The sequence below is a fragment of the Sceloporus undulatus genome, chromosome 9 (genome assembly GCF_019175285.1).
Source record: "Sceloporus undulatus isolate JIND9_A2432 ecotype Alabama chromosome 9, SceUnd_v1.1, whole genome shotgun sequence".
Taxonomy (NCBI): Eukaryota; Metazoa; Chordata; class Lepidosauria; order Squamata; family Phrynosomatidae; genus Sceloporus; species Sceloporus undulatus.
In genome coordinates this window covers 30,206,985-30,231,092 of record NC_056530.1, presented here as the reverse complement: position 1 = coordinate 30,231,092, position 24,108 = coordinate 30,206,985, and the positions used below count along the sequence as shown (strand labels likewise).

The 24,108-nt window shown below is 46.4% G+C and overlaps 1 protein-coding gene and 1 long non-coding RNA gene across 2 annotated transcripts in view; one reads left to right on the top strand and one right to left on the bottom strand.

Annotated features, from left to right (window-relative positions):
- The window catches only part of LOC121916170 (CUGBP Elav-like family member 3-B), a 31,996-nt gene extending 30,808 nt beyond the window's left edge, over nucleotides 1-1,188 (bottom strand). The window contains exon 1 of the mRNA XM_042440989.1: nucleotides 964-1,188. Within this exon, the coding sequence (XP_042296923.1) occupies nucleotides 964-1,108 (145 nt within the window). The 5' untranslated portion in view covers nucleotides 1,109-1,188. The remainder of the gene's footprint in view (nucleotides 1-963) is intronic.
- A 17,131-nt stretch (nucleotides 1,189-18,319) lies between these two features.
- LOC121915382 lies at nucleotides 18,320-24,108 on the top strand. The gene is made up of 3 exons (XR_006100703.1): nucleotides 18,320-18,460; nucleotides 21,967-22,043; nucleotides 24,005-24,108. It is a non-coding gene; the product is annotated as an uncharacterized LOC121915382 (long non-coding RNA).

Genomic DNA, 24,108 nt, shown 5'->3' with positions numbered 1-24,108 from the left:
CTTTCTACATCCATTGCTGTCTTATAGTCCACTTTCTACATCCATTGCTGTCTTATAGTCCACTTTCTACATCCATTGCTGTCTTATAGTCCACTTTCTACATCTATCGCTGTCTTATAGTCCACTTTCTACATCTAGCCTCCATTCTCTCACGGCACACGCAACGCTTACACACACACAACACAGGCATACCTCTGTTAACAAAGCCCCTGACAAAGAAGCTCCTTTTTTTACAAATGCCTTTTATGCATATCCAGTCCCTGGTTTTCCTCCTTGCCCTCTGTCTAGCTGGAAGTTTCTTAGCAGCCTCAGCATTGAGAAGACGGAGAAGGAGAGCTGGAGAAAGACAGACTTTCAGTATAGCAGTTTGTCTGCAGCCATCAATGCAATAAAAGCATTGGAGAAGAGTGGGATTCTGCAGTTGCAAATCCTACTTTAGGCTTGCATTCAATCCTACTTTAGTCTTGCATTCCCTGCCTATAACAGGCAAGGTAAACAGCAGCTGCCTCCAAAACCTCTTATTGGCATTATGTGAATAGCTAAACGGAGAGAAAAAAAGGAAGATCAACCAAGTACGCCCACGGCGTGTTAAACAAACACAGACCGACATGTTTAGCCTTCAAAACATAAACAACAACAACAACAACGAAAGCTGGTGAAAGAAGACAGTTATCTCCGGAGGCATTTTGGAAGAAAGCTTCCAGCAGTCTTGAGACGTTTCTGTTTACTTACGCTAGGCTTCCCTGACCTGGTTGTTTAATTTCACATGTGCATGTCGTTCCAAATAAAACATCTGCTTAAGCATCTTCTTTTGTGTGTGTGTGTGTTATGGGAGCCAAGCCCTATCCTTTCTATGTTATTCCTGCCTCCGGTACCAAATTTCTCCGAAAGATGCTCGGGAACGCTACCCGAGGTCTTTATCCGTACAACATTCCCTTCCCGAGTCCCTTTGCAACGCCTTACCTTTATGCATCCCAGTGTACTTGTCCTTAATGACTGTCAACTCGTAGATTTTGCCAAACTGTTCGAAGATGGGCTTCAAGTCCTTCTCTTCCAAATTCCGGGGGATTTGTCCGATGAAAAGTTTGATGGCGTCTGGTTCCTTCATTGGTCCAAAAAGGAGACGGAACTGGAGCGAGCCTCAAATTCGGAATGGTGACTCCAAACAAAAACGAAAGAGAGAAAGAAAGAAAGAAAGAAAGAAAGAAAGGGGGGAATAAAGGAGGGGGAAAGGGGGGAAAAAAGAAAAGAAAAAGGGAGGCCGGAACAATAAAATGTAATAAAATAAGTCGAATCCCAACCTGGACTTGACAGTCTTCGTGCAGCGAAGAGAGAGACAAAGAGATCAAAAGCTGCCAGCGGTGTGAGAGGCAAAAAATGTCCCTCCGATCTCTTGCGCTTTAATGGAGCAGCATTTCCCCCCCTCCTTTCCCAAACCCTTCTATTATTTATCCTTACAAGAAGAAAAGAAAAAAGGAATAATAATAATAATAATAATAATAATAATAATAATAATAATAATAATAATAATAAAATATTTTGCTGTCTTGTCTCGGTACAAAAATGGAACGAAAGCCCAATACGGAGGCGTGTGCCGACAGTCAGATCAGATATATATGTTTAAAAAATACGTTTTGGCCTCTATTCCTGGGGGTCGGCCCCCGACTCTTCATCCCAATCCGTCCGATCCGGCAATTACGGAGCTTTGCGCGCAGTTAATGACTTTATCGATCAACTTTCCTTGAAGAGGAGAAGGCGGCGGCTGAGATTTCTTGGGTCGGTTGTCAATGGTCCTCCTTCGTTCCTTGCTTGCTGGACGGCTTCTTGGTCGATTCGTCGGTGACCCTTCTCCGCCCGAATATTTCACCCCTTCCCACCCCCTTTTTTAAAATATATACATATACCTATATATATGCATGTCTATGTGTATATATCTATCTATCTATATGTATAGATATATATATTAAAAAAATCCTTCCCACCCCCCCAAGCCCCTCTCCAAGCTCAGTTTCAGCTGCTTTCGCAGCTCCGGCGGTCCCTTCCCTTAATGGATCTTGAGCTCTGTTTCAAATCTTTTTCTTTACCAACAAAACCCTCCAACACACTCACACTTACACACACACACACACCATACACACACCCTGAGCCCGCCCTCCTCCTTTCTCCTGACTAATAATCATGTCAGCTTTAGGGACCGACCACAAATTGCTGGCGCAGGGAAAAGAAGCATAGAGAAGCATAGGTCGAGGCTGGGAGTCCGAAGCCTCTCCAAAGGGAACCTTTGTGCGGTGCGCCTTCTTGGGCCCCATTCCCACTTATAGATAAATCAGCATGTGATCCGAATCAATCAGAACATGGTTCCCACTACATTTGCCCCGATTGCCCTTTCTTGCTGCACAATAAAATAAACTTGTGGTTCATTTGTGAATGTGAACTTGTGGTTCACATTCACAAATGGATCAGTTCAAAATGGACCCGCTCCAGCCGGCTGAAGGGCAAATTTAAATCGAGTCCGATCCACATGCGGTTCACGCTTGCGTAGAATCAATTGATCCAAAAAGATGCGCAAAAAATCAGCGTCGAAAAGATGCAGGTTAAATGGGTCTAGCGCATGACACACACACGCACACACAACCCCCCTCTCCGAATTGGTTCAAGTGGGAACCAGGGTCATTGCAACCGCTTCAACCCGATTTCTCAGTGTGCCTTCAAGTCACTTCCAACTTATGGGTTTCATTGGCGGAGGGATTGCCATTGCTATTCTCTGAGGCTGAGAGTGTGTGACTTGCTATTTTAATGGGACGGAGGCTAACGCTTAGGGAGGCGTCCCACAGTATTAGTTGTTAATCTGTTGCAACACTTATGCGTTCGTCGTATCCTTGTTGTATTACAGTGCACCCTTGGCTTACGCGGGGATCCGTTCTGGACCTCCTTGCGTAAGCCAAATATCGCGTATGCTCGAGCCCCATTCAAGTGAATGGGGCTTGTGCACCCGGCGGCATGGCGGCACAGAGGCATGCGCGCACCATGGGCACGTGCCCCATTCATTCAAATGTAATGTGCCACCCCTTGTGCCCTGCGTGGCTCTACGTGGCTTTGCGCATAAGCTCAAAGCTGCGTATAACGCGGGCGCACTGTATTTTAGAGATGTTTTAATCTTGTATGTTGACATTGGAGATTGTGCGCCGTGCGGCAGGTTTTGCATTATCTACTGATGTTGTTTTATTGCGTTTCGATGCCTGCTGTGTAAAGCGCTGCGTAAAGTTTACAATGACCGTTGTCGCTGTTGTTGTTTTTAAAGTTAAGATGGAAGAAAAATGAAAACGGGAATTACCTTTTGCGGGTTCTGTGTCCACCTTCAGACGGTCCTGAAGAAGAACGGACGCTGATCCGTAGCAGCGAACCACTGAACCGTCACTGCGCCTTTTCAAGGTTGGATGCCGAATGTCTCCCAATCCTGAAATGACAGCAAACAACACTCTTTAGTTCTAATCCTTGACATAAAATGGAGTAAAAATACATCGATTCCAGCAGCGCTCCCTGTTCGCACAAAGAGCTCCTATTTGTTTGTCCAGGGCAAAGCTAGACTGCCACTGAACACAGAAGCTCCATTTTGCACCATTTCAATTCATGTATTACCTCCAATAGCCAGCATTATAGTAAATAGAATAAAAAGCATTGCAAGACATTCAACTGGTTATAATACATACAATTTAAAATCAGCCATCATAAAAAAAGGAAGTCATAGGAGGTCCAATAACCAAATATTTAACACATGGCACAAATAATCCAGTTTCAGACTGCTTCAACTGCCCTGGCTCAGTGCTAGGGGATCCTGGGAATTGTAGTTTATTGTGAGCTCTCTGTCAAGTGAAAGCTAAATGTCTCACAGAACTACAGTTCCCAGGATTTGCTAGCATTGAGCCAGGGTAGTTAAAGCAGTCTCAAACTGGGTTATTTCCGCATTGCGGACCAGCGTTGTTTTTCTACCCTCCTACGGCGATTGATAGAAACTGCGCAGAACCTGGCGACTTTGGGAGTTAACCACCACAGCTACTAGCCATTGATAAATGACTCCTAGTAACTACTACGGCAGCTACTACTACGTCTTCTCCTGCCTTTTGCAACGGATGGGACTCAAGGTGGCGTTGTCATTGTCGTTGTGTGCCTTCAAATAGTTTCCAACTTACGGCGACCCTAAAGCAGAGCTATATTGGGTTTTCTTGGCGGATTTTCTTCAGAGGCTGAAGCTGAGAGAGTGTGCCTTGCCCAATAAACAATGCGCTTAATAATTTTGTGCATGAAATGGCGTTTGTGCGCATTGGACGACCGGAAAGCAAAGGTGTTTCTATCTCAGCCGATTTTGGAAAAGGTAAGAGCGACTTTACCTGTCGCAGAAGCACCTTCCGTCTCCAAGATCTACAGAATAAACATCTCATTGCTCCACAGATCTCATATGGAACAAATATCCCCAAATGGATGCTTGTCACAAGCCTTAATATTACTGATCTGTAATATTAATTAAACCTTTTCCCCCCTTCAGCATATGTTTGAATCAGTTTCACCTTTTGCTTCAAATACACAAAAGACATTTATCCCGCATGCTATTCCTTGCGCTTCGCGGATACGAAAAAGTGATTAAAAACAGGCTTTAATTTGAAACGCCGATTTTTAAATGCTGAAGTTTTTTAAACTGGGAACCGAGAGGCAATTATCTATATCTGTCTAGAGATAGCAGATATAAATACAGATATAGATATAAATACACCGAGTAAAATGAGCTACAGAGCTTGGGTCATTTTAAATAGATGTGAGTGAAAAATCCATTGATTTTGCAGAGCGATTTTGAAAACCTTATACCTTGATAAATACTAACAAGGGTTTGCACAGCGGTCTCAAACCAGATCTCTTCTAAGTCTCCCATCGGACTATGAATCCCAGGATTGTAAATCAAAGTGCTATTGTGGAAGATAGGGCATGTCCCATGCTATTCTCTTACATTTAATGCATTTAAAGCAGAAAGCGATAGTTTGAGTGTCGGATTGCGGCTCTAGAGACCAGGGTTCGATTCCAAGTTTGGCCACAAAACCCACTTGGAAAGTCACACTCTCTCAGCCTCAGAGGAAGGCAATGGCAACCCATCTCCAAACAAAGAAAGAAAACGCTATAACAGGTTTGCCTTAAGTTTGCCGTAAGTCGGAAACAACTTTAAGGCACACAATAACAACTCTAACATCCCATTTCGGACACAATATGTCGTGTCCGCTGTTGCAATAAATGCGAACTCACAATTCGACAAGAAGCTCCAAGGCAGGGGAGGCAAGATTTATCCCTTCCCAAACTCCAGCCAAAGCTTTTAGAAGGAGGTCTAGCAAACTCAGCTCCTTCGTCCCACTAAATGCTCCCCAGCTGCAGTAAATGTTGATTTAAAAGGACATTACACCACAAGTACATTACAATTAGGTGGGAAAACTTGCAAAGCGGTGGGACGAACACGGAAAAACAAACATCTGGGTACTACTCTGTCTCAGGCTTTCTCAAGTGGTTGCATTTCAGCCGTTTCAGTCATCTCCAAATGTGCTCCGATCATGGCACACAACCAGGCATGGCACAACCAATGCCAGCATCTCATTTGTGTGTCTCACCAGAAACAAAAATTACTGTTTGGACATTAATGTCCCCAAAAGTCTCAGACGGGGAAGTTGTTCTGGGTCTTGTTCTGGAAGAAAGATAGCAGACAGGCCTTTTGGGATTGATAATTTTGTGAGATCTGTACCCTTCTCAGACTGCAGAATTAAAGTAGATTGACACCATTTTAACCGCCTTGGCTCAACGCTATGGGATGCCGGGATTGGTAGTTTCGCGAGAGATTTAGGCGTCGCTGTCAGGTGCCACAAGAAACTACAAATCCCAGGAGTCCATCAGACGGAGCCACGAAAAGCAGGGCCAAACTGCATTGATTCTGCAATGTGGGAGCAGTCCTTCTGTCTCAAGCTGGGAAAAGGCAAAGTAGACATAAATATTACACAGTAGTAGTAGCAGTAGAAGCAGTAGTATTAGTTGTTGTTATTCCATAGTTGTGTGAAGGTCCTGTTTGATCGGAGTCGGAAACGGAGATCAAAGTGCAAAAGTCATAGAATCATAGAGTTGGAAGAGACCAGAAGGACCATCCAGTCCAACCCCTATCTGCCATGCAGGAACTCTCAATCAAAGCATCCCCATTGACAGATGGCCATCCAGCCTCTGCTTAAAGACCTCCAGAGAAGGAGACTCCACTACACTCCGAGGAAGGAGTGTATACCACTGTCAAACAGCCCTTACTCTCAGCTAATGTTGAGGTGGAATCTCTTTTCCTGTAGCTTGCATCCATTGTTCCGGGTCCTGTTCTCTGGAGCAGCAGAAAACAAGCTTGCTCCCTCCTCAATATGGCATCCCTTCAAATATGTAAACAGGGCTATCATATCACCTCTTAACCTTCTCTTCTCCAGGCTAAACATCCCCAGCTCCTTAAGTCGTTCCTCACAGGACATGGTTTCTAGACCTTTCACCATTTGACGCAATAGAGGAGCGAGGAGAAGAGGGACTCAGTCTTGCCCTTCCCAGTCGGCACAGGCAAAAGCAAACTGCTTGGCAAATGCCGGGAGGAGAAGAAAGGCCTGCTTTCTCTCCTCCTCTCTTTCCTCCTCTGCCATCCGGTCTTCGAAAGGGAAAGCAGTTCAGCATCTCTCTTCCACGCTTCGCTTCTTCTTTTCTCCGGCTGGGAATTTGACGCAGGCCCCTAAATCCTCTCCAGCTCTCTGCCCCATTGTTCAGCCAGGGAGCTGTCCTGGGTGCTGGAACACAGCTGGCCAGATCACAAGGAGAAGGAGGCAGCAGCTACCTTTGGGAGGAGGGAGGGAGGGAGGGAGGGCAGGAATGGAGGCTCTGGAGGTAGAGAAGCAGAGAACCAGGCAGGCCTGGGGGCATCCGCACTGCCAGGAACCATGCACTTGGACACCAGATTAGGAGAAGGAGCTAACACCCCAGAGGAGAGGATCCAAATTCAAAAGGACCCGAATAGACTTGAAAGCTGGGCCAAAGCTAACAAAATGAAATTCAACACGGAGAAATGTAAAATACTGCACTCGGGGTGGAAAAACGAAATGCATAGATATAGGACACCTGGTTTAAGGAGACTACATGTGAAAGGGATCAAGGCGTCCAAGTAGACCAAAAATTGGGCATGAGTCAAAAGTGCGACGCGGCAGCTAACAAGGCCAATGCGATTCTAGGCTGCATCGATAGAAGTACAGTGTCTAGATCAAGGGAAGTAATAGTGCCACTCTGTTCTGCTTTGGTCAGGCCTCACCTGGAATATTGTGTCCAGTTCTGGGCACCACAATTTAAAAAGGACGTTGAGAAACTGGAGCCATGTGTCCAAAGGAGGGCAACTAAAATGGTGAAGGGCCTGGAAGCCATGAAACCCTATAAGGAACGAATTAGGGAGCTGGGGATGTTTAGCCTGGAGAAGAGAAGGTTAAGAGGTGATATGATAGCCCTGTTTAAATACTTGAAGGGATATCATATTGAGGAGGGAGCAAGTTTGTTTTCTGCTGCTCCAGAGAACAGGACAAGGAGCAATGGATGCAAGCTCCAGGAAAAGAGATTCCACCTCAACATTTGGAAAACTTTCCCGACAGTAAGGGCTGTTCGATGGTGGAACTCACTCCCTTGGAGAGTGATGGAGTTCCTTCTATGAAGGTCTTTAAGCAGAGGCTGGATGGCCATCTGTCAATGGGGATGCTTTGATTGAGAGTTCCTGCATGGCAGAATGGGGTTGGACTAGATGGCCCTTGGGGTCTCTTCCAACTCTATGATTCTATGATTCTATGAACCACAAGTGGATTATTTCTGATGGGAAAAATGCGATTAGGTCAAATGTAGTGGGAACTGCTCTCCGCCGTCGAATCGATCCATCAATTCGGATCGCACACCGGTTTATCTCCAAGTGGGAATGGGGCCCTAGGTTCCACTGAACACACCTTGGACCAAAGCAATCCAAGAGGGCTGCAAAGACATCCTTGTGGGTCACGTTCGGCCCCACAGGGCCACACTCCTGCCTCCTTTGAATCCTCCAGATGTGTGGCAGTCCATATGGACCTCAAGGGTTGTTATCTAGCACATCTGGAAGGCCTCAGAGTGCGGGGAAGGCTGGGCTTTTCTCTTTAGCAACAAACTGCCCTTTTAATCCCTGCTGTTGATCATAGCTCCCTGGCCAATAATCGGCCTTAGATTTGTAGGGCCTTTGCGTTGCTCCTGGCCATTTTAGCACAGGGATCTGTGTGACCCGCAGCCACATGGACCGAACCCGCTGGGATGTGTCCTGTCCGTGTCTCGGTGCTGCCATGCCATCCAGGGCATGCTTCTGATCCAAACCCGCACCCTCTTTGACTCGCCGCTTTGGTAGAGACGCTAATCCAGGTCATAAGGAATTATGGCTACGCCTCGCCGTTCATTTTAAAAATTAAGTACCCGGAGAAGGGAGGGTGGGAGAGGATCTCAAAGCCAGGCTGCTCAGATAGGGCAGATGTGTGTGCGTCTGTGTGTATCTCTGCTTTCTTGCACACACACACATATATATGCACACACACATATATATCCAGGCAAAGAGGACAGCTTGTCCTGCAACCTCCCCAACCTGAATGAGATCATTGTGGAAAACGAGCAAATTCTTAAATCATCTTGTCACCTCCGATATCAACAAACAGCGCACGCTTCTAGACAGATGCCAATACGTATTACACGGGCGGGCATCTCGCCCGTCCACAGGCCGAGGCACAGGGCCTCCAATGTGTTGAGCGTCCGTGCGGCTAATACGTGGAAGATGGCGCCGCTGCGGAGGCCATTTAGCCACCGAGACAAAAATGGGGCCCCCAGGTTTCAAAGGCAGAGAGCTCGGCGGCATACCCGCTACTATTTGGCAGATAGAAACCAGGAGGCGTGTGCCCAAGCAGCATCAGAGTGTGGCCAAAATGGCAGGAGTTGTTAAAGAGGAAGAAGAGACAAGTTCGGAGATGGTGCAGAAGTTTGCTTTTGCCTGTGCCAACTGGGAAGGGCAAGATTGGGTCCCTTCTCCTCTCTCCTCTATTGAGTTAAATGAATGCAAATGACTTTTACACTTTGAACTCCGTTTGCAACCAGGAGAAGCTGCAGCAGTTTGCTTTTGCCTGAGTTGACTGGGAAAGGTAATAGTTTACCTCTTCTTCTCCTCCATCCCCTGTTGAATTAAATTAATACAAATGACTTTTGCATTTTAAAGCATTTGGAGCAGCTGAAGGAAGCTGAAGACAAAGGAGGGAAGCTGGAGGAGGGAAAAGAACCCGGGACATTTTAAAAGCAGCTGGGAAAGTGGGATGGCAGAGGATTAATGAGGATTTTCCTTACCAAGTCAGGACAACTTGTGAATGGTTGGCCACTGTTTATGAAGAATTACAGAACAAGGGAGAGAGGAAAGAATCTAAAAATGGGGCCAAGGGTTCCAAAATGGACAAGGAGCCAGAGATCATGGGTTTGCCAGGCGGAGGGATGCCCGGGATTTGGGGAAGAATGTAAAATAAAGGGGTTCAAGCATTGGTAGAAAGTGGAAGATTAGCCATATGGGAATAAAAATACCCCAGTCATAAGAACTCTTGAACTGCTACTTTTTAATGATGGTTTTAATCAAATAGGTCAGGTCCCTATTTAATTTGTGACAATTGGCCGTATCATTCAATTGTTGGTCTGCCTCACATCAGACTGAGCCACTTGTCCGCCGTGTGAATTTTGGTGGTGCCTTGTTGGTGGTGTGCAAATCTGGCAACCTTGCCTTTGTCACTCTCTAGAGTCACACCTGGATCATGGCACATGCCCAAGGAGGGGAAGATGTGTTTGCCTCACTCGTAATGGCCACATGAGCCACCTCGATCCTATGGGAGAGGTGGAATACAAATAAATTATTATTATTATTATTATCATTATACCAAACATTGTTACCTTCCCACTGAAGTAGTACAAATCTATCTACTTGCATTTGCATGCTTCCAAACTGCTAGGATGGCAGAAGCTGGGACTAGTGATGGGAGCTCAACCCATCATGCGGCACTTGGGTCTCCAACTGCCAACCTTCTGATCTTCCAATCATCCGAACTGGCATCTTAACCACTGCATCCCTTGCACCACTGTAAAAGAAGGCAGGTTTCAAAGCCCATTCCAACCCAGAGATGGAAAGGGCAGGATGAATGGGGGAAGGGTCCCTTGGCAGCCGGCTCTGCATGGCAGTCAAGCATGGATGCTGAAAGGATGTTCAAAAGAGCTGGCGGTCGGTCAGAGGCAGCAGCGCATGGCTCAGCCTGAACAGCTTGTGCCTTCCCTGCCGGGGGTGGAGAGGAAGGAGCAGAGAAAGTGGGTCAAGAGGCAGCCCCTGGCTTAAAGAGAGAGAGAGAGAGAGAGAGAGAGAGAGAGGGAACAGCTGCTGGAGATGGAGGAGAAGGCCGAACCAACGCCAGGTTCAGCACAGGGCCAAGAGCAAGGGATGGTCTCTCCGTCCCGAAATAAAGGGAAGTCCCACTGGGGCCCTTGGGAATGGCCATGGTCAGCTCCCTCTCTTGTCCGCACAAGGCCCAGATTTCCAAAATCTGGGCCACATTCCCATTTGCAAATAAATCCCTTTGCGATCCGAATCGATGGATCGGTTCAGCAGCGGAGCATGGTTCGTGCAACGTTTGCCCTGACTGCATTTTTTTGCTGCAAAATAAAATAAAAATAGCCCACTTGCAGTTCACATTGATGAATGAATCGATTCAAAATGGACCGCTCCAGCAGGCCGAAGGGCAATTTTAAGTCGATTCCGATCCGCATCTGGTTCACACTTGCGCGGAATCAATTTGGCCACAAAGATGCGGGGGGAAAAATCAGTCTCAAAAAGACGTGGGTTAAATGGGTCAAGTGCGCAGCCCTCCTCTTTGAATCGTTTCAGCGGCTCGGTTCAAGTGCGAACCAGGGTCATTTGAAGTGGTTCAAATCGATTGGCGATCTGGTTTAAAAGGTAGTGGGAATGAAGCCTGAGATTGCAAAACAAAACGCACAAAAGAACGAGTGGATCGTCCTGCCGTCATTGAATGTTCATTTGAATGAAAGCATAAAGCATTTGAAGAATGGCTATGTCGAGGGATTCCTTCGTCATCAGTTCCATTTTGGAATTCCAGACTCCAAAGTAGAGAGGGAATGCCGGATGGGCAGCATTTTGGCAGGCGCCATATTGAACGCCAGGGAAACCGTGGAGGGGACGGCGACCCTGGAGTGCATGGCGGGTTGCCCAGCTGGCAAAGGGGTATGGTGCCAACTGTCAGGGGGCGAAACGGCGCATGGAACATGGCCACCCACTGGGTCCTAAGCTTTTATTTTCACCAGGAGAGGAGAAGGGTCTGCTGATCAGCCTTCAGGGTTAGTGGCATCATGTGGTGTGAGCCATGTTCTTAAGAGACAGAGGAAAATCAAGTCCCTGGAAGTATCAAGACCCCTGACTTGTGCATTTGTGCCGGTTTGCATTCGAAATCTTTCTTGAAACATCTCAGGCTTCCTGCCCTTCCTTGGTCACAACAGGCAATATTTCAGAGATGGTTTCCCACTGAGCCTTCTTCGATATTACTCCGAAGTTATACAGTCAAAGCGTTATAGTAATGGTACTATTGTATGCATCTTAATATTATAATAACAGTAATGTTATATGGCTATGGTAATACAGCCGCCCCTCCTTTTTCGTTCCGGAATCCTTGCGAAAATGGAGTTTCGCTTATATTCAAGACCCATTGGTTTGAATATAGGCGCGGGTGCGCAATGGCATGCACCCCATTCTTTCCCCTTCCGTTCGTCCCAGGCGCATAAGCGAGGGACACGAGCGTGAAGACCGCAAGAACGGAGGGTGGACTGTTTTATAATAATATTATACTATAGGAACACTATATAAGGACTACAGGAAAAGGTAAAAAGGAAGACTATTACGGCTGCCGTGAGTTTGCAAGGCCTAAGCAGGGCTCTTGGAGGTCTTTCATTCACAGGGTCACCATGAGCCGAATTTCCCAAAAGTAAAAAGGTGTTATTTCGTCGATTTTCCGTGCGAGTTGTTTTCATGTTATTTGCCTTTTATGTCTGAAAAACATCCTGCATTTGCGGTTTTTTTTTCTACTTTTAAATTTAGTTTTTGACTGGGATTTGTCCGGCGTGATAAAGTACGAAAGCTTCAGTTTAGTGTCAAAGGCCTACAAGGTCTCTCTACAACAGACTCGAATTTGGTTAGCGAGGGAGCCTAGGCATAGAAAAACGAAGACGATACGTAGGGAAAACTCCTCTCTTGCTTCCTCTTTCCCTGCTTTTATTGCAACCTTCTCAGCCCTGCGGTGCAAACTTCACCATTCCTCTCACCGAACCCACATCTAGCACACCTTTGCGTGATCCTCCCTTGCAAATCCCAGGGAAAAACCCTGCAACCGTGGCTGACCTGGCTTGCTCTTGGCAGATGCTCCTTCTCCCCCTTTCTCCCCCTACTTTCTCCCTCAATCCCATTTGCCAGCCTCCTGCCAGGAGGAAGAAAAGCAGCTGGGAAGCCTCCTACGGCTGAACATGGAAGGCCCATAGGAGGCAGCTTTTGTTCAGACCTATGATAGCCACCCTACAGAGAGAGAGAGAGAGAGGAAGAATGGGAAGGAGGTGGAGGGAAAGGTGCATGGATAGAGGAGATAATACCTGGAACCAGAGCCAAGGAGTGGAAGCATTCGCTTCCAGAAAGAAGCTTTCCCTGGTGCATCCCTAAAATAGCCATTTCCAGAAGAGCAAATGCTACTTTGCTCGTATTTATTTTTTGTGGGTTTCTCGGACTATGCGGCCATGTTCCAAAAGAGTTTATTCCTGATGTTTCACCAGCATCTGTGGCTTTGGTATCTTCGGAGAATGCATTCTTTGCATCTGAGGAAGTAGACCTTAGAATGCATTCTTCGAAGATGCCAAAGCCATAGATGCTGGTAAAACGTCAGGAATAAACTGTTCTGGAACATGTCCACAGAGCCTGAAAAACCCACCCTATATATATATACAGTGGGGCCTCCGCATACGCGGACTTTTTATAAGCGGCTTTGAGCGTATGCGCTCAAGCCGCTGGGCGCGCGGGGGGTGGAAGGGGCGGCGCGTCCCATTCAGTTGAATGGGTGTGTGTGCCTGCTGCGCCGCGCACGCGCCTGTTGCACCCCGCACACCTCCGCGCCGCTGTGCACAAGCCCCATTTTTTACAATGGGGCTCGAGCATAGGCGGAAATCGCCATACACGGCGGGATCCGGAACGGATCCCCCGCGTATGGCGAGGTTCCACTGTGTGTGCGTGTGTGTGTGTGTGTGTGTGTGTGTGTGTGTATGGATGCTGGCAGTGAAAGCCTTCAACTTCGCACTACTCTGTTCGCTTCTTATCTCAAGCGAGACTCTTGGCTTCCGTAGGACGGAGCCATCTTAGCTCAAGTGGCATTGTGGCACTGTAACTGCGTGTTGCGAAAGGTATCCCAGGTATGTGCCACTGCATTTGGGGATGTTACTAAGACATGGATTTGCACCCTCGGCACCAACTGCAAGCTTTTTATTTCCTCTGACTGCGGTTACTTGCACAGCTATAACAGCACCATCTATACAAAAAAAAAGGGATCTTGTGGCACCTTTGAGACTAACTGAAAAAAAGAAGTTGCAGCATGAGCTTTCCTAGACTTCAGTCTCCTTCTTCAGATGCATGTGGCCTATGAAAGCTCATGCTGCCAACTTCTTTCTTTCAGTGAGTCTCAAAGGTGCTACAAGATCTCTCTACGTACTGATTCTACAGACTAACACGGCTATATCTTTGAATGATACAAAAAGAAATGAAGTCAAAGGCGTTCATGGCTGGCATCCATATTTTTTGGGGGTGGGTTTTTCCGGCTCTGTGGCCACGTTCTAGAAGAGTTTGTTCCCGACGTTTCGTCGGCATCTGTGACTGGCATCTTCCCCGCCAGCATTCTCCGAACGATGCCAGCCACAGATGCTGGTGAAACGTCAGGAATAAACCCTTCTAGAACATGGCCACATAGCCCCCAAACCCCACAAAAAGCCTAGAGAAGTGTTTTCTCTAGGAACATCTAAGCACAACTCTATGGTCAACGTCTGGCAGGGTTGCGCTGGAGGACCTAGAGATTCCTAGAGAGAACATATGAACCAGAACCGCAAATAACACATGGGTTTGTGCATCAGACTCTTCACCCTAAAGTTTTGAAAGCCAGCCTTTGATCCAAGCGGCAATGTGCAATTGTGTTTCGGGATGCCACAGCTTCGCCCGCTCATCGGGAAATAATTATCATTATTCTGCCAAGCCAACCTCCTACGGCTCGCAATGCCTCATGTTGCCATTCAAGCGCTGCTGTCTGTGTAGTTTGGATGGGCGACAAGGATCGTTGGCAGGGCTTAATTAATTACAAATCCCAGTTACAAATCCTGGGGAGCCGGTGTTAGTATGCTGGTTTGGGTTAACACTCCGGAGACCAGGGTTCAAATCCCCGCTCAGCCATGGAGATCCTTTGAGAAAGCCACACTCTCTCAGCCACAGAAAAAGGCAATGGCAAACCTCCTCTGAACAAACTCTTAGAACCAGTGAATTTATGTTGGACTAGCTAGGCCTCATTCCCACTACATTTTAAACCGGATCTTAATTTGGTTCGAACCGGTTCAAATAAATGACCCTGGTTCCCACTTGAATTGATTTGCTGAAGTGATTCAGAGAGGGGGGCCATGCAGCAGATCCATTTAACCCGTGTCTATCTGCGCCAGACTCATTTAAACTGCATCTTTTTGACGCTGATATTTTATTCCCCGCGTCTTTTTGGATAAGTCGATTCCGCGCAAGTGTGAACCGGATGCGGATTGGAATCGGTTTAAATTTGCCCTTTGGCCGGCTGGATCGTGCGTGCATTTTGAATCGATTCGTTGGTCAACGTGAACCCGCAAGTGGGCTGTTTTATTTTAGTTTGCAGCAAGAAAATGCGATTGGGGCAAATGTAGTGGGAACCACTCTCCGCTGTCGAATCGATCCATCAATTCGGATTGCAAACCGATTTATTTGTAAGTGGGAATGAGGCCCTGGAGGCCAGGGTTCGAATCCCAGCTCAGCCATGGAAACCCACTGGATGACTCTGAACAAGTCACACTCTCTAAGTTTCACATGAAGACCATAGACCTCCTTCATCCGATGAAGCTGCTGGCTCTTACGGTGGATGGAAAGGCGAATTTACATAGTCTTACACTAAGAGCATGTAGTTTTATTGACTATGGAGCAGCTATGGATCCATAACTCTGGATTATGGATCCATAACTGCAATACAGAACGCCAGCCGATATCGGTTTTTTCTATGGCGTTTATCACATGAGAGGGAATCGGCCCAATCCTGTGCCAGAACGGGATTTAAATCCATTAAAGCGGGATCGTTTTCAGACGGCTTGAGCATTAATCCGACATTAAGCCGCACAGAAAGTGGACAAAATCGGCCGCTTTTTTACTTTTGGGATTAAGTGGGGACCAGGGTTGTTTGAACCGGTTCAAAGCAATTTCTGATCCGGTTTAAAAGGTAGTGGGAATCGAACCTGGGAGTGCCTAAAAGGAGACCAACCAAGGGCCATGCAGCAAGTCTGTGGCGGAGAAGGAAAACTAAGAAACGAACCCTATCTTTTCCATTCCTTAGACCTCAGTTCTCATACCAGACTAATTTTTTCAGCGGCGGAGTCTGGGGTTTGCCACGCTATTGTCCCCCGCAATGCCAATTTCCCCTTTCGCTCCTTGCAAAAGGTCACCGCGATGCCCAGAAATCTCAAACCAAAAGTCATCTTTGCCCGGGTATTATTGACTCCGAGCGCCTGGCCTTTGCGGCAGCTATTTTCAGCCGTCACCCTTCTCTCTTTTAATTAGAAACCCTTCTCTCCCTCTCCTCTTTCTTTTTCTGCATTTGACATTCATTCGCATGAAAGAAAATCCTGCTTTTAAGTAGAAGAGAAAGAAGTTTCAGGAGAGAGAAATTGGCAAGACTTGGGTAAGGCCAAGAGTGAAGGAGAGGCGGCCCTTTTGCAAATATCACCTGGAATCCCGGCTTTAGATCTTGCAAAAACCTGGGTTTACATTCTTGCAAAACCCCTAATGGATATATTTCGGGGTTTACATTCTTGCAAAACCCCAAATGGATGTATTTCGGGGTTTACGTTCTTGCAAAACCCCAAATGGATATATTTTGGAATTTATCTTCTTCCAAAACCCCAAATGGATATATTTAGAGATTTATGTTCTTGTAAAACCCCAAATGGATATACAGTATTTTGGGGTTACATTCTTGCAAAACCCCAAATGGATATATTTTGGGGTTTACGTTATTGCAAACCCCCAAATGGATATATTTTGGGGTTTATGTTATTGCAAAACCCCAAATGGGTATATTTTGGGGTTATGTTATTGCAAAACCCCCAAATGGATATATTTCAGGGTTACGTTCTTGCAAAACCCCAAATGGATATATTTCGGGGTTACGTTATTGCAAAACCCCCAAATGGATACATTTCGGGGTTTACGTTATTGCAAAACGCCAAATGGATATATTTTGGGGTTATGCTATTGCAAAACCCCCAAATGGATATATTTCAGGGTTACGTTCTTGCAAAACCCCAAACTGATATATTTCGGGGTTTACTGCGAACGCCACCTCAATCCCAGAAAGGATTCTGAATGCAAGGTTTGAGCCCTGAAATATAGGAGGAACAAGGCCTCTGAGCATAAAAGAGTGCCTTTTAAACACCAAAAATTCTGAATGCATAGTTTGACTCCTGAAATATAGCAGGAATAGGCAAAAAAAGAGTGCATTTTTGAGTCCTGAAAAAGCATCACACAGAGAGCTCTAAAAAGGCTGGATCTCAGCTTCGCGTTCCTTCTGTCATCTTGCTCCCTCTCTCCTTCCATCTCCAGCTATTTTCATGCGAGAACATGCGGTCGCTACAAAAAAAATCTATTTATACAACTGCGCAGCGAAAAGGGGGGGGGGGAAGGATTTCAGATCGGCCTGGGAAGCTGTCAAGAAGGCCTCAAGGCACGAGATTCGCGCACGGGGTTAGGACGCTAACCACTAGCATCACTACTGTTCTCTCTTCCAAGACTGTCAAATGCCTCCTGGAGCTGCCTAACAGGCAGAAAACCAACAGATGAAGCCTATCATCTCAGGCATATGTCAACAGCAACCTTAAATGGAAAGACTTTTATTGCAACCATGTCCAAAATTAAGGATTTTATGGCACCAGAAAACCTTATACAGCTGTGGTTCCCAAACGTTTGGTCCCACAGATTTTTGGACTTCAACTCCCAGAAGCCCCAGCCAGTTTGGCCAATGGTCAAGGATTCTGGGAGATGAAGTCCAAAACGTCTGGAGGAGCAAAGGTTTGGAAACCACTACAGTCTGTGGCTGGCATCTTGAAGATCGATGCTTGAATCGGTGGATAACAAAAACCTGTGGATACCGAGGGATGACTGTACTGTAGAGCATTGGTTTCCAAACTTTCGGTCCTCCGGATGTTTTGGACTTCATCTTCCAGAATTCATGACCAATGGCTAAACTGGCTGGGGCTTCTGGGAGTTGAAGTCCAAAACATCTGGAGGGCCAAAGGTTTGGGGTAAAGTCTTGTTGGCATCTTGAAGATGCCAGCCACGGATGCTGGCGAAACGTCAGGAATAAACCCTTCTAGAACAAGTCCACATAGGCCGAAAGGCCCACAAAAAACTATGGATGCCAGCCATGAACGCTGTCGACTTCACGTTGCCCACTATGTTTTCAGGGCTCAACCAGGATTCGAACCCTAGTCTCCCCAGAGTCATAGTCCGACACGAAAGCTTTTGACTTTGCATTCGTAGTTTGCCATTTGATATAAGGGACGTTGTTTTATGGAGCCATTTCGTTTAATGGGACTTGACCAAACCCCAGCGGAGACCAAGGGCCCCCTGTAATAGGTTTGCAGTAGGGTTGCCCTAAGTCAGTGGTGCACAACACGCATACGCACCCAACAAATTGTGTTGACAAAGACATGTATGTTTCAAAGAGGGCTACAGTGATGCTTCTTTTCCCCCAATGAAGCATGGCATAAAAAGCAGTTGGGGGGGGGACCCAAAGAAAGGATTAAATGGGGATGAGTGTCAAGTGAGGCGGCTGCCTCTGTGCCAAGGGCCTAGCCATGCGCTTCATGTGCAAGGCCAAGGCAGCTGGCAGGCTCCATCCCCATGGCAACGTCAACAACAGGCCTCTGAGCCTTCTTTGCCAAAGGATCCGGCAAGATGGTCGACGCCGGGTCGGGTCTGGAGCTCCTGGATGCAGCCTCCCTCAACCCCCAGCAGCAAGACCAGCTCCTGCAATTCAAGGTGAGTTGGCAAAAGGGGCGCAAAAGACGCACAAAGGCGCACAAACAAACACACTGCTTTGCAATGGCGGTGCCTATCCGTTGCTCAGCACAATGCTGGAAGGAGAGCTGTGTGTATGTATGTGAGACAGAGCAGGGAAAGGGAGTATTTCATTTCAATTTAAGATGGAGTGAGGAGTAATAGGGAGCGAGCATGATGTAGTGGTTCGGGCGTCGGACTAAGACGCTGGAGACCAGGGTTCAAATCCCAGCTCGGCTGTGAAAATCCATGATAGGATTGCTTAGGGTTGCCATAAGCTGGAAACGAAGCCACACAACAACAACAAATGAGATAAATGCAGAAAAAAGGCTGAGTATCCAGCATGGAATAACGATTTGAGCATTAGGCGATGACACTGGAGACCAGGGTTCGAATCCTGGCTCAGCTGCGAAAACCCACTCGGGGAAACTTGGGTTGGTCAGACTCTCTCAGCCTCAGAGGATGGCAATGGCAAACCCCCTCTGAAGAAACATGCCATAAAAACCTCTATTTTAGGTTGCCACATGTTGGAAACAACTTGAAGCCAGACACCATCATTGACATAAATGAGATCAAAGCAATAAAAGGGCAGAGTATCCAGCATGGCATAATGATTTGAGTGTCAGGTGATGATAACTCTGGAGACCAGGGTTCGAATTCTGGCTCAGTCACACTCTCTCAGCCTCTGAGGATAGCAATGCCAACCTCCTCTGAACAAATCTTGCCAAGGCAGGCCCATGACAGGATTGTTTAGGGTTGCCATAAGCTGGAAACAACTTGAAGCTGCACAACAACAACAACAACAACAACACACGGGAGAAATGAAGTAAACAGGCTGAGTATCCAGCGTGGCATAATGATTTTAGGTGACGATGCCAGAGACCAGGGTTCGAATCCCAACTCAACTATGCACACCCACTGGGTGAACTAAGGCAAGTTACACTCTCTCAGCCTCAGGGGAAGGCCATGGCAACCCTCCCCCAAACCTTTAAACTCTTGTCCTAACAGTGTTTTAACTGACACACAAGTTGGGTTGGCTGCAGCACTTTGTTTTTGCCGGAGTTGACTAAAAGACAGATCCCTCTCCATCCTCTCCACTTCCCCTATTGAGCAAATTGAATGCACTTTTGCACTTTGCATTCATTTTTGCAGCAATGGAAGTAAGCTGAGGACGAAAGGGGCAAAGCGGGAGGAGGAGAGAGAGAAACCGGGACATTTTAAAAGCAGCTGGAAAAGTGGGATTGCAGAGGATTAATCTGGATTGACCCTGCCAGATTGGGACACTTGGAGAGGGCGCATGTTTGTGCTCAGCTTCCACTCCACCAAATGCACCTGAGGAAGTAGACTTTAGTCTCCAAAAGCTCCTGCTGCCAACTTCTTTCAGCGAGTCTCAAAGGTGCTACAAGATCTCTCTGCTTACTGATTCTACACACTAACACAACTATATCTTTGAATATTACCACTGTGTGGCACCAAGATAGTGTTTTTGAAACCCTGCGGCCACTGAGCTGTGTTTTGAACGTGAGATATACGCAGCTCTAAGGTCAATTATGTTTTCCTAGTTCATTTTTAACCCAAAGAATAACACCTTCTGGATCGTCACGTGAATCCAGGACCGGCTGTTGCCAAGTAAATGGAGACAGCGCACAGACGGCCGAGTGGAGCTTACCGCAATAAAGCACAAATGGACCCGGGTTGTAATCCTGGGTATACAAAAGAGGGATCCTGCCCTTGTTTTCCGCTGGGCAGAGATGGAAACCTTACCCTTTGGTTTCGAAAACAGCTTCCAAAACATCCTAGTCGGCATTCAAAGGCGAAAAAACCCCTCAAGGCCTGGCCCCGAGTCTCCAGTTTTAGTGGAGCAAGTTCTCCATTTTCGGTGGGCCCAACTTCAAGCGACGGGAAAGGATTGTGCAAAAACCTCCATCTCAGCTTAATACAGTTTACAAGGCTTATTTGTTGTGTTGCTGCAACTTGTGATGACTTTCCAGGTCTATGCAACTACTTAGTTAATTTACTTCTTCTGTTCCTTCCGCTCATTGTGGAGCCAGGGCTCACCCTCCGCTCTGCTCTGCACTAAAACTTGCTGGAAACAAGGAGGCTAGATTAAATGTCCCTCATCCTATCGACCTAAGTAAGTGAGAAGGAATAATGTCCCCATTTCCATGGCCAGTTATTTTAATGGGAGCCAACATCTTAACGTCAGATGATGGTTCAGTATCATCGCATCTGATAAGAACGCAGATAGCTTTATAGTAATACTTGTGCAGGAATGACTATTGGGTCACGTTCGCCAAAATGAACCTCCATGTGCATTTGTACTCTACCAAGTAAAAACAATAGCAGAAGTCCATGATGTTGTTTATGAGGTTTTTGGACGTACTTGTGTTAAAATGTTGGACTAGATGAGTCTTTGGATTAATTGCTGTTAAGCGCCATTAAGTTGGCAACGAACAAAATGCCTCCAAAAGGCCCTGTTATTACCTTTGGCCAGCGATTCCTTATTATGCGCTCCAACATTTCACATGGACACATGTGGCCAAGCAACATCAGATGGCAAAAAATATTAAGGAGGAAGAGCAAAGCCTAGGAAATGTTGCAGCAGTTTGCTTTTGTCAGAGCCAACTGGAAAGGAGACGATCCTGATTCCTCGGTCCAAAACGCACCGCAGAAATAATCCAGTTTGAGACCGCTTGAACTGCTAGGGAATTCTGTAGTTTTGTGCAACATTGAGCCTTCTCTATTAGAAAATATTGGTGCCACAATAAACTACAATTCCCAGGATTCCCTAGCACTGACCCAAAGCAGTTTCAAACTGGATTATTCCCACAGTGCATTTTGGACGCTCCTCTCCGCATTCCCTTTTGCAAACTGCTTTTGCACTGAACTCAGTTTGCGGCAATTGAAGTTAAAACGGAGTCAAAAGGGGGAAAGCGGGAGAAAGATGGAGAAACCAGGACATTTTAAAACCAGCTGAGAAAGTGGGATGAAAGAGGAATAATCATATTGTCCCTTCAAAAACTGGAGAGTTGGAATGAATGGCTCCTACGTATCTCCCGACGCCGTGCCTATACTTATAATATCTCTGTAATGTTTTGTATTTGTAATACAACGATTTTGCAATAAGTCGAGGGCAGGTTTTAGGGCCAAATTTAGGGATTTTGACATGACCCATGGATAAGCCGAGGGCAAAACTTAGGGCCACGTAACCAAGGATGAAAAGGGTGATGCAAAGCAAAATAATGTCAAAGAACATGTTTGCGCATATTTGCGCTCATATTAAAGGATGGATTTACGAGATAATAGAGGGAAGTTAGTGCTTCCAGGGCAGATCATGGTCTTTCCTTTCCTTTTTAAAGTAAGTATTAAAGTATAGTACTCATATTGACCCAGGGATAAGGTCTATAAAATCACACAGATAACACGCGCATCCCGTGCGTTTTACGTCTAGCCGTCTTTTAAGTCCCGCTTTATCTTTCGGTACATAGATAAACGCCAAGATCGAGAACGAGAAATACCTGCGTTCACACAAGGAAGTGGAGCTGCTGCTATCAGGGTTTGTCAGGTAAGGGACGGGATTCGAATCCGGATCTGGAGGGTAGGCATTCCTAGTGCACCTCCTTCGATGTGGTTCTACTCGTTCCTGCGCATTTCGAGCAAAGCCTAAATTGTACCCAGCTTGCACCTTTGCTATGCTATGCTCTCACATAACGGACATCCCTTATAATAAGGGATGCCCACCAACCCTATAAAGGACAGGTTTTCTGGCCCTCAAATAAGGGGCATCTGTTATAATAAGGGAAACCCATTAGCCCTATAAGGGACAGGTTTTTTGACCCCCCCAAAGATGGGGCATCTCTTATAATAAGTGATGCCCACTAGCCCTATAAAGGAGAGGTTTTATGGCCCTCAAATATGGGGCATCCCTTATAATAAGGGATGACCACCAATCCTATAAGGGACAGGTTTTCTGACCCTCAAATAAGGGGCATCTCTTATAATGTGGGATGCCCACCAGCCCTATAAAGGACAGGTTTTCTGGCCCTCAAATAAGGGGCATCCTTTATAATAGGGGATGCCCACCAACCCTATAAGGGACAGGTTTTCTGACTCTCAAATAAGGGACATAATAAGGGATGCCCACCAACCCTATAAGCACAGGTTTTCTGGCCCTCAAATAAGGAGCATCCCTTATAATAAGGGAACCCACCAGCGCTATATGGGACAAGTTTTCTGGCCCTTGAATAAGGGACATCTCTTATAATAAGGGATACCCACTAGCTTTATAAAGGGCAAGCTTTCTGGCCTTCAAATAAGGGGCATCTCTTATAATAAGGGAAGTAATGAATGATTTATCATTTATAATAAGAGATGCCAGCCTGTCTTATATGGGACAAACCGAGTTCTCAAATAGGGGGCATCCCTTATAATAAGGGAAACCCACCAGCCCTATAAGGGATGAGTTTTTTAGCCCTCAAATGGGGGACATCCCTTACAATATGGGATGCCCACTGGCCCTATAAGGGACAGGTTTTCTGGCCCTCAAATAGGGGGCATCCCTTATAATAAGGGATGCCCACGAACCCTATAAAGGACAGGTTTTCTGGCCTTCAAATGTGGGTTATCCCTTATAAGAGACACCTACTGGATCCATAAGGGACACTTTTTCTGGCCCTCAAATGATGAGCATTATTTACTTTGTTCAAAGACCATAAATGAAATTGATTGATTGACTGATTGATTGGGGAATAAGTTATAAAAAAGGGACGGTTGGCATCCCTAAAGACAGCTCAGGACATGTCATTTGGATCAGGTCATATGAATTGTACATTAGGCAAGCCACATGCTCTCAGCCTCTAAACACATCTTGCCAAGAAAACCCAATGATAAGTTCGCCTTAGGGTTGCCTAAGTCGGAAACAACATGAAGGCACACAAACAAACAAACAATCAACAACAACAGATGCACAATTGTTGCAATACAGTGGGCAAGGCCAGGGCTGCCATTGAAGTTGGTGCGACAGTTATTTCCATTTGCAAGCGCTACCTGGGTTGCTTTTGTGCGCCATCCCCATAAACAGTGTTTGCAGCATTCCTCCCATCCAAATTGGAAACTGGCTTCCCAAGGGGCTTTGCTAATTGCTTTATTGATCCCCGACGAAGGAGCTGCATAATCCAAAAGAGCTATAAATATTTCCTTGGCCTTGTGACAGTCGTACGCCCTTGTTCACAACAACAACAACAACAACAACAACAACAACAACAACAACAACAACAATAATAATAAGCCCTTCCTCTTCCTCTCCTTGGCAAAGGTGGATGCAGATGTGAAGCGAGCGCTACTCCTCAGCTGCTAATTGACTTATCGATCCGCAATACGGAAAAAGCAATTTAACCATTTGTCTTGTGTGACTGCGACAGGGTCTGCAAAATCGGCCGAGGTCGAAGGGGGGTACGGACCCGGCGGCTTAGAAAACTCTTTTTAAAGTCTATTTCTGTCTCTTCTTCCCCATATCTGTTATTCCAGGGAGGTCCTGTTGCAGAGACCAGAGAATATCCGGGAGTTTGCCGCCGGTAAGCATTTATTTTAAGCTCGCGTGCCAAGAAATCCCAGCCTAAGTCCAACTGGCA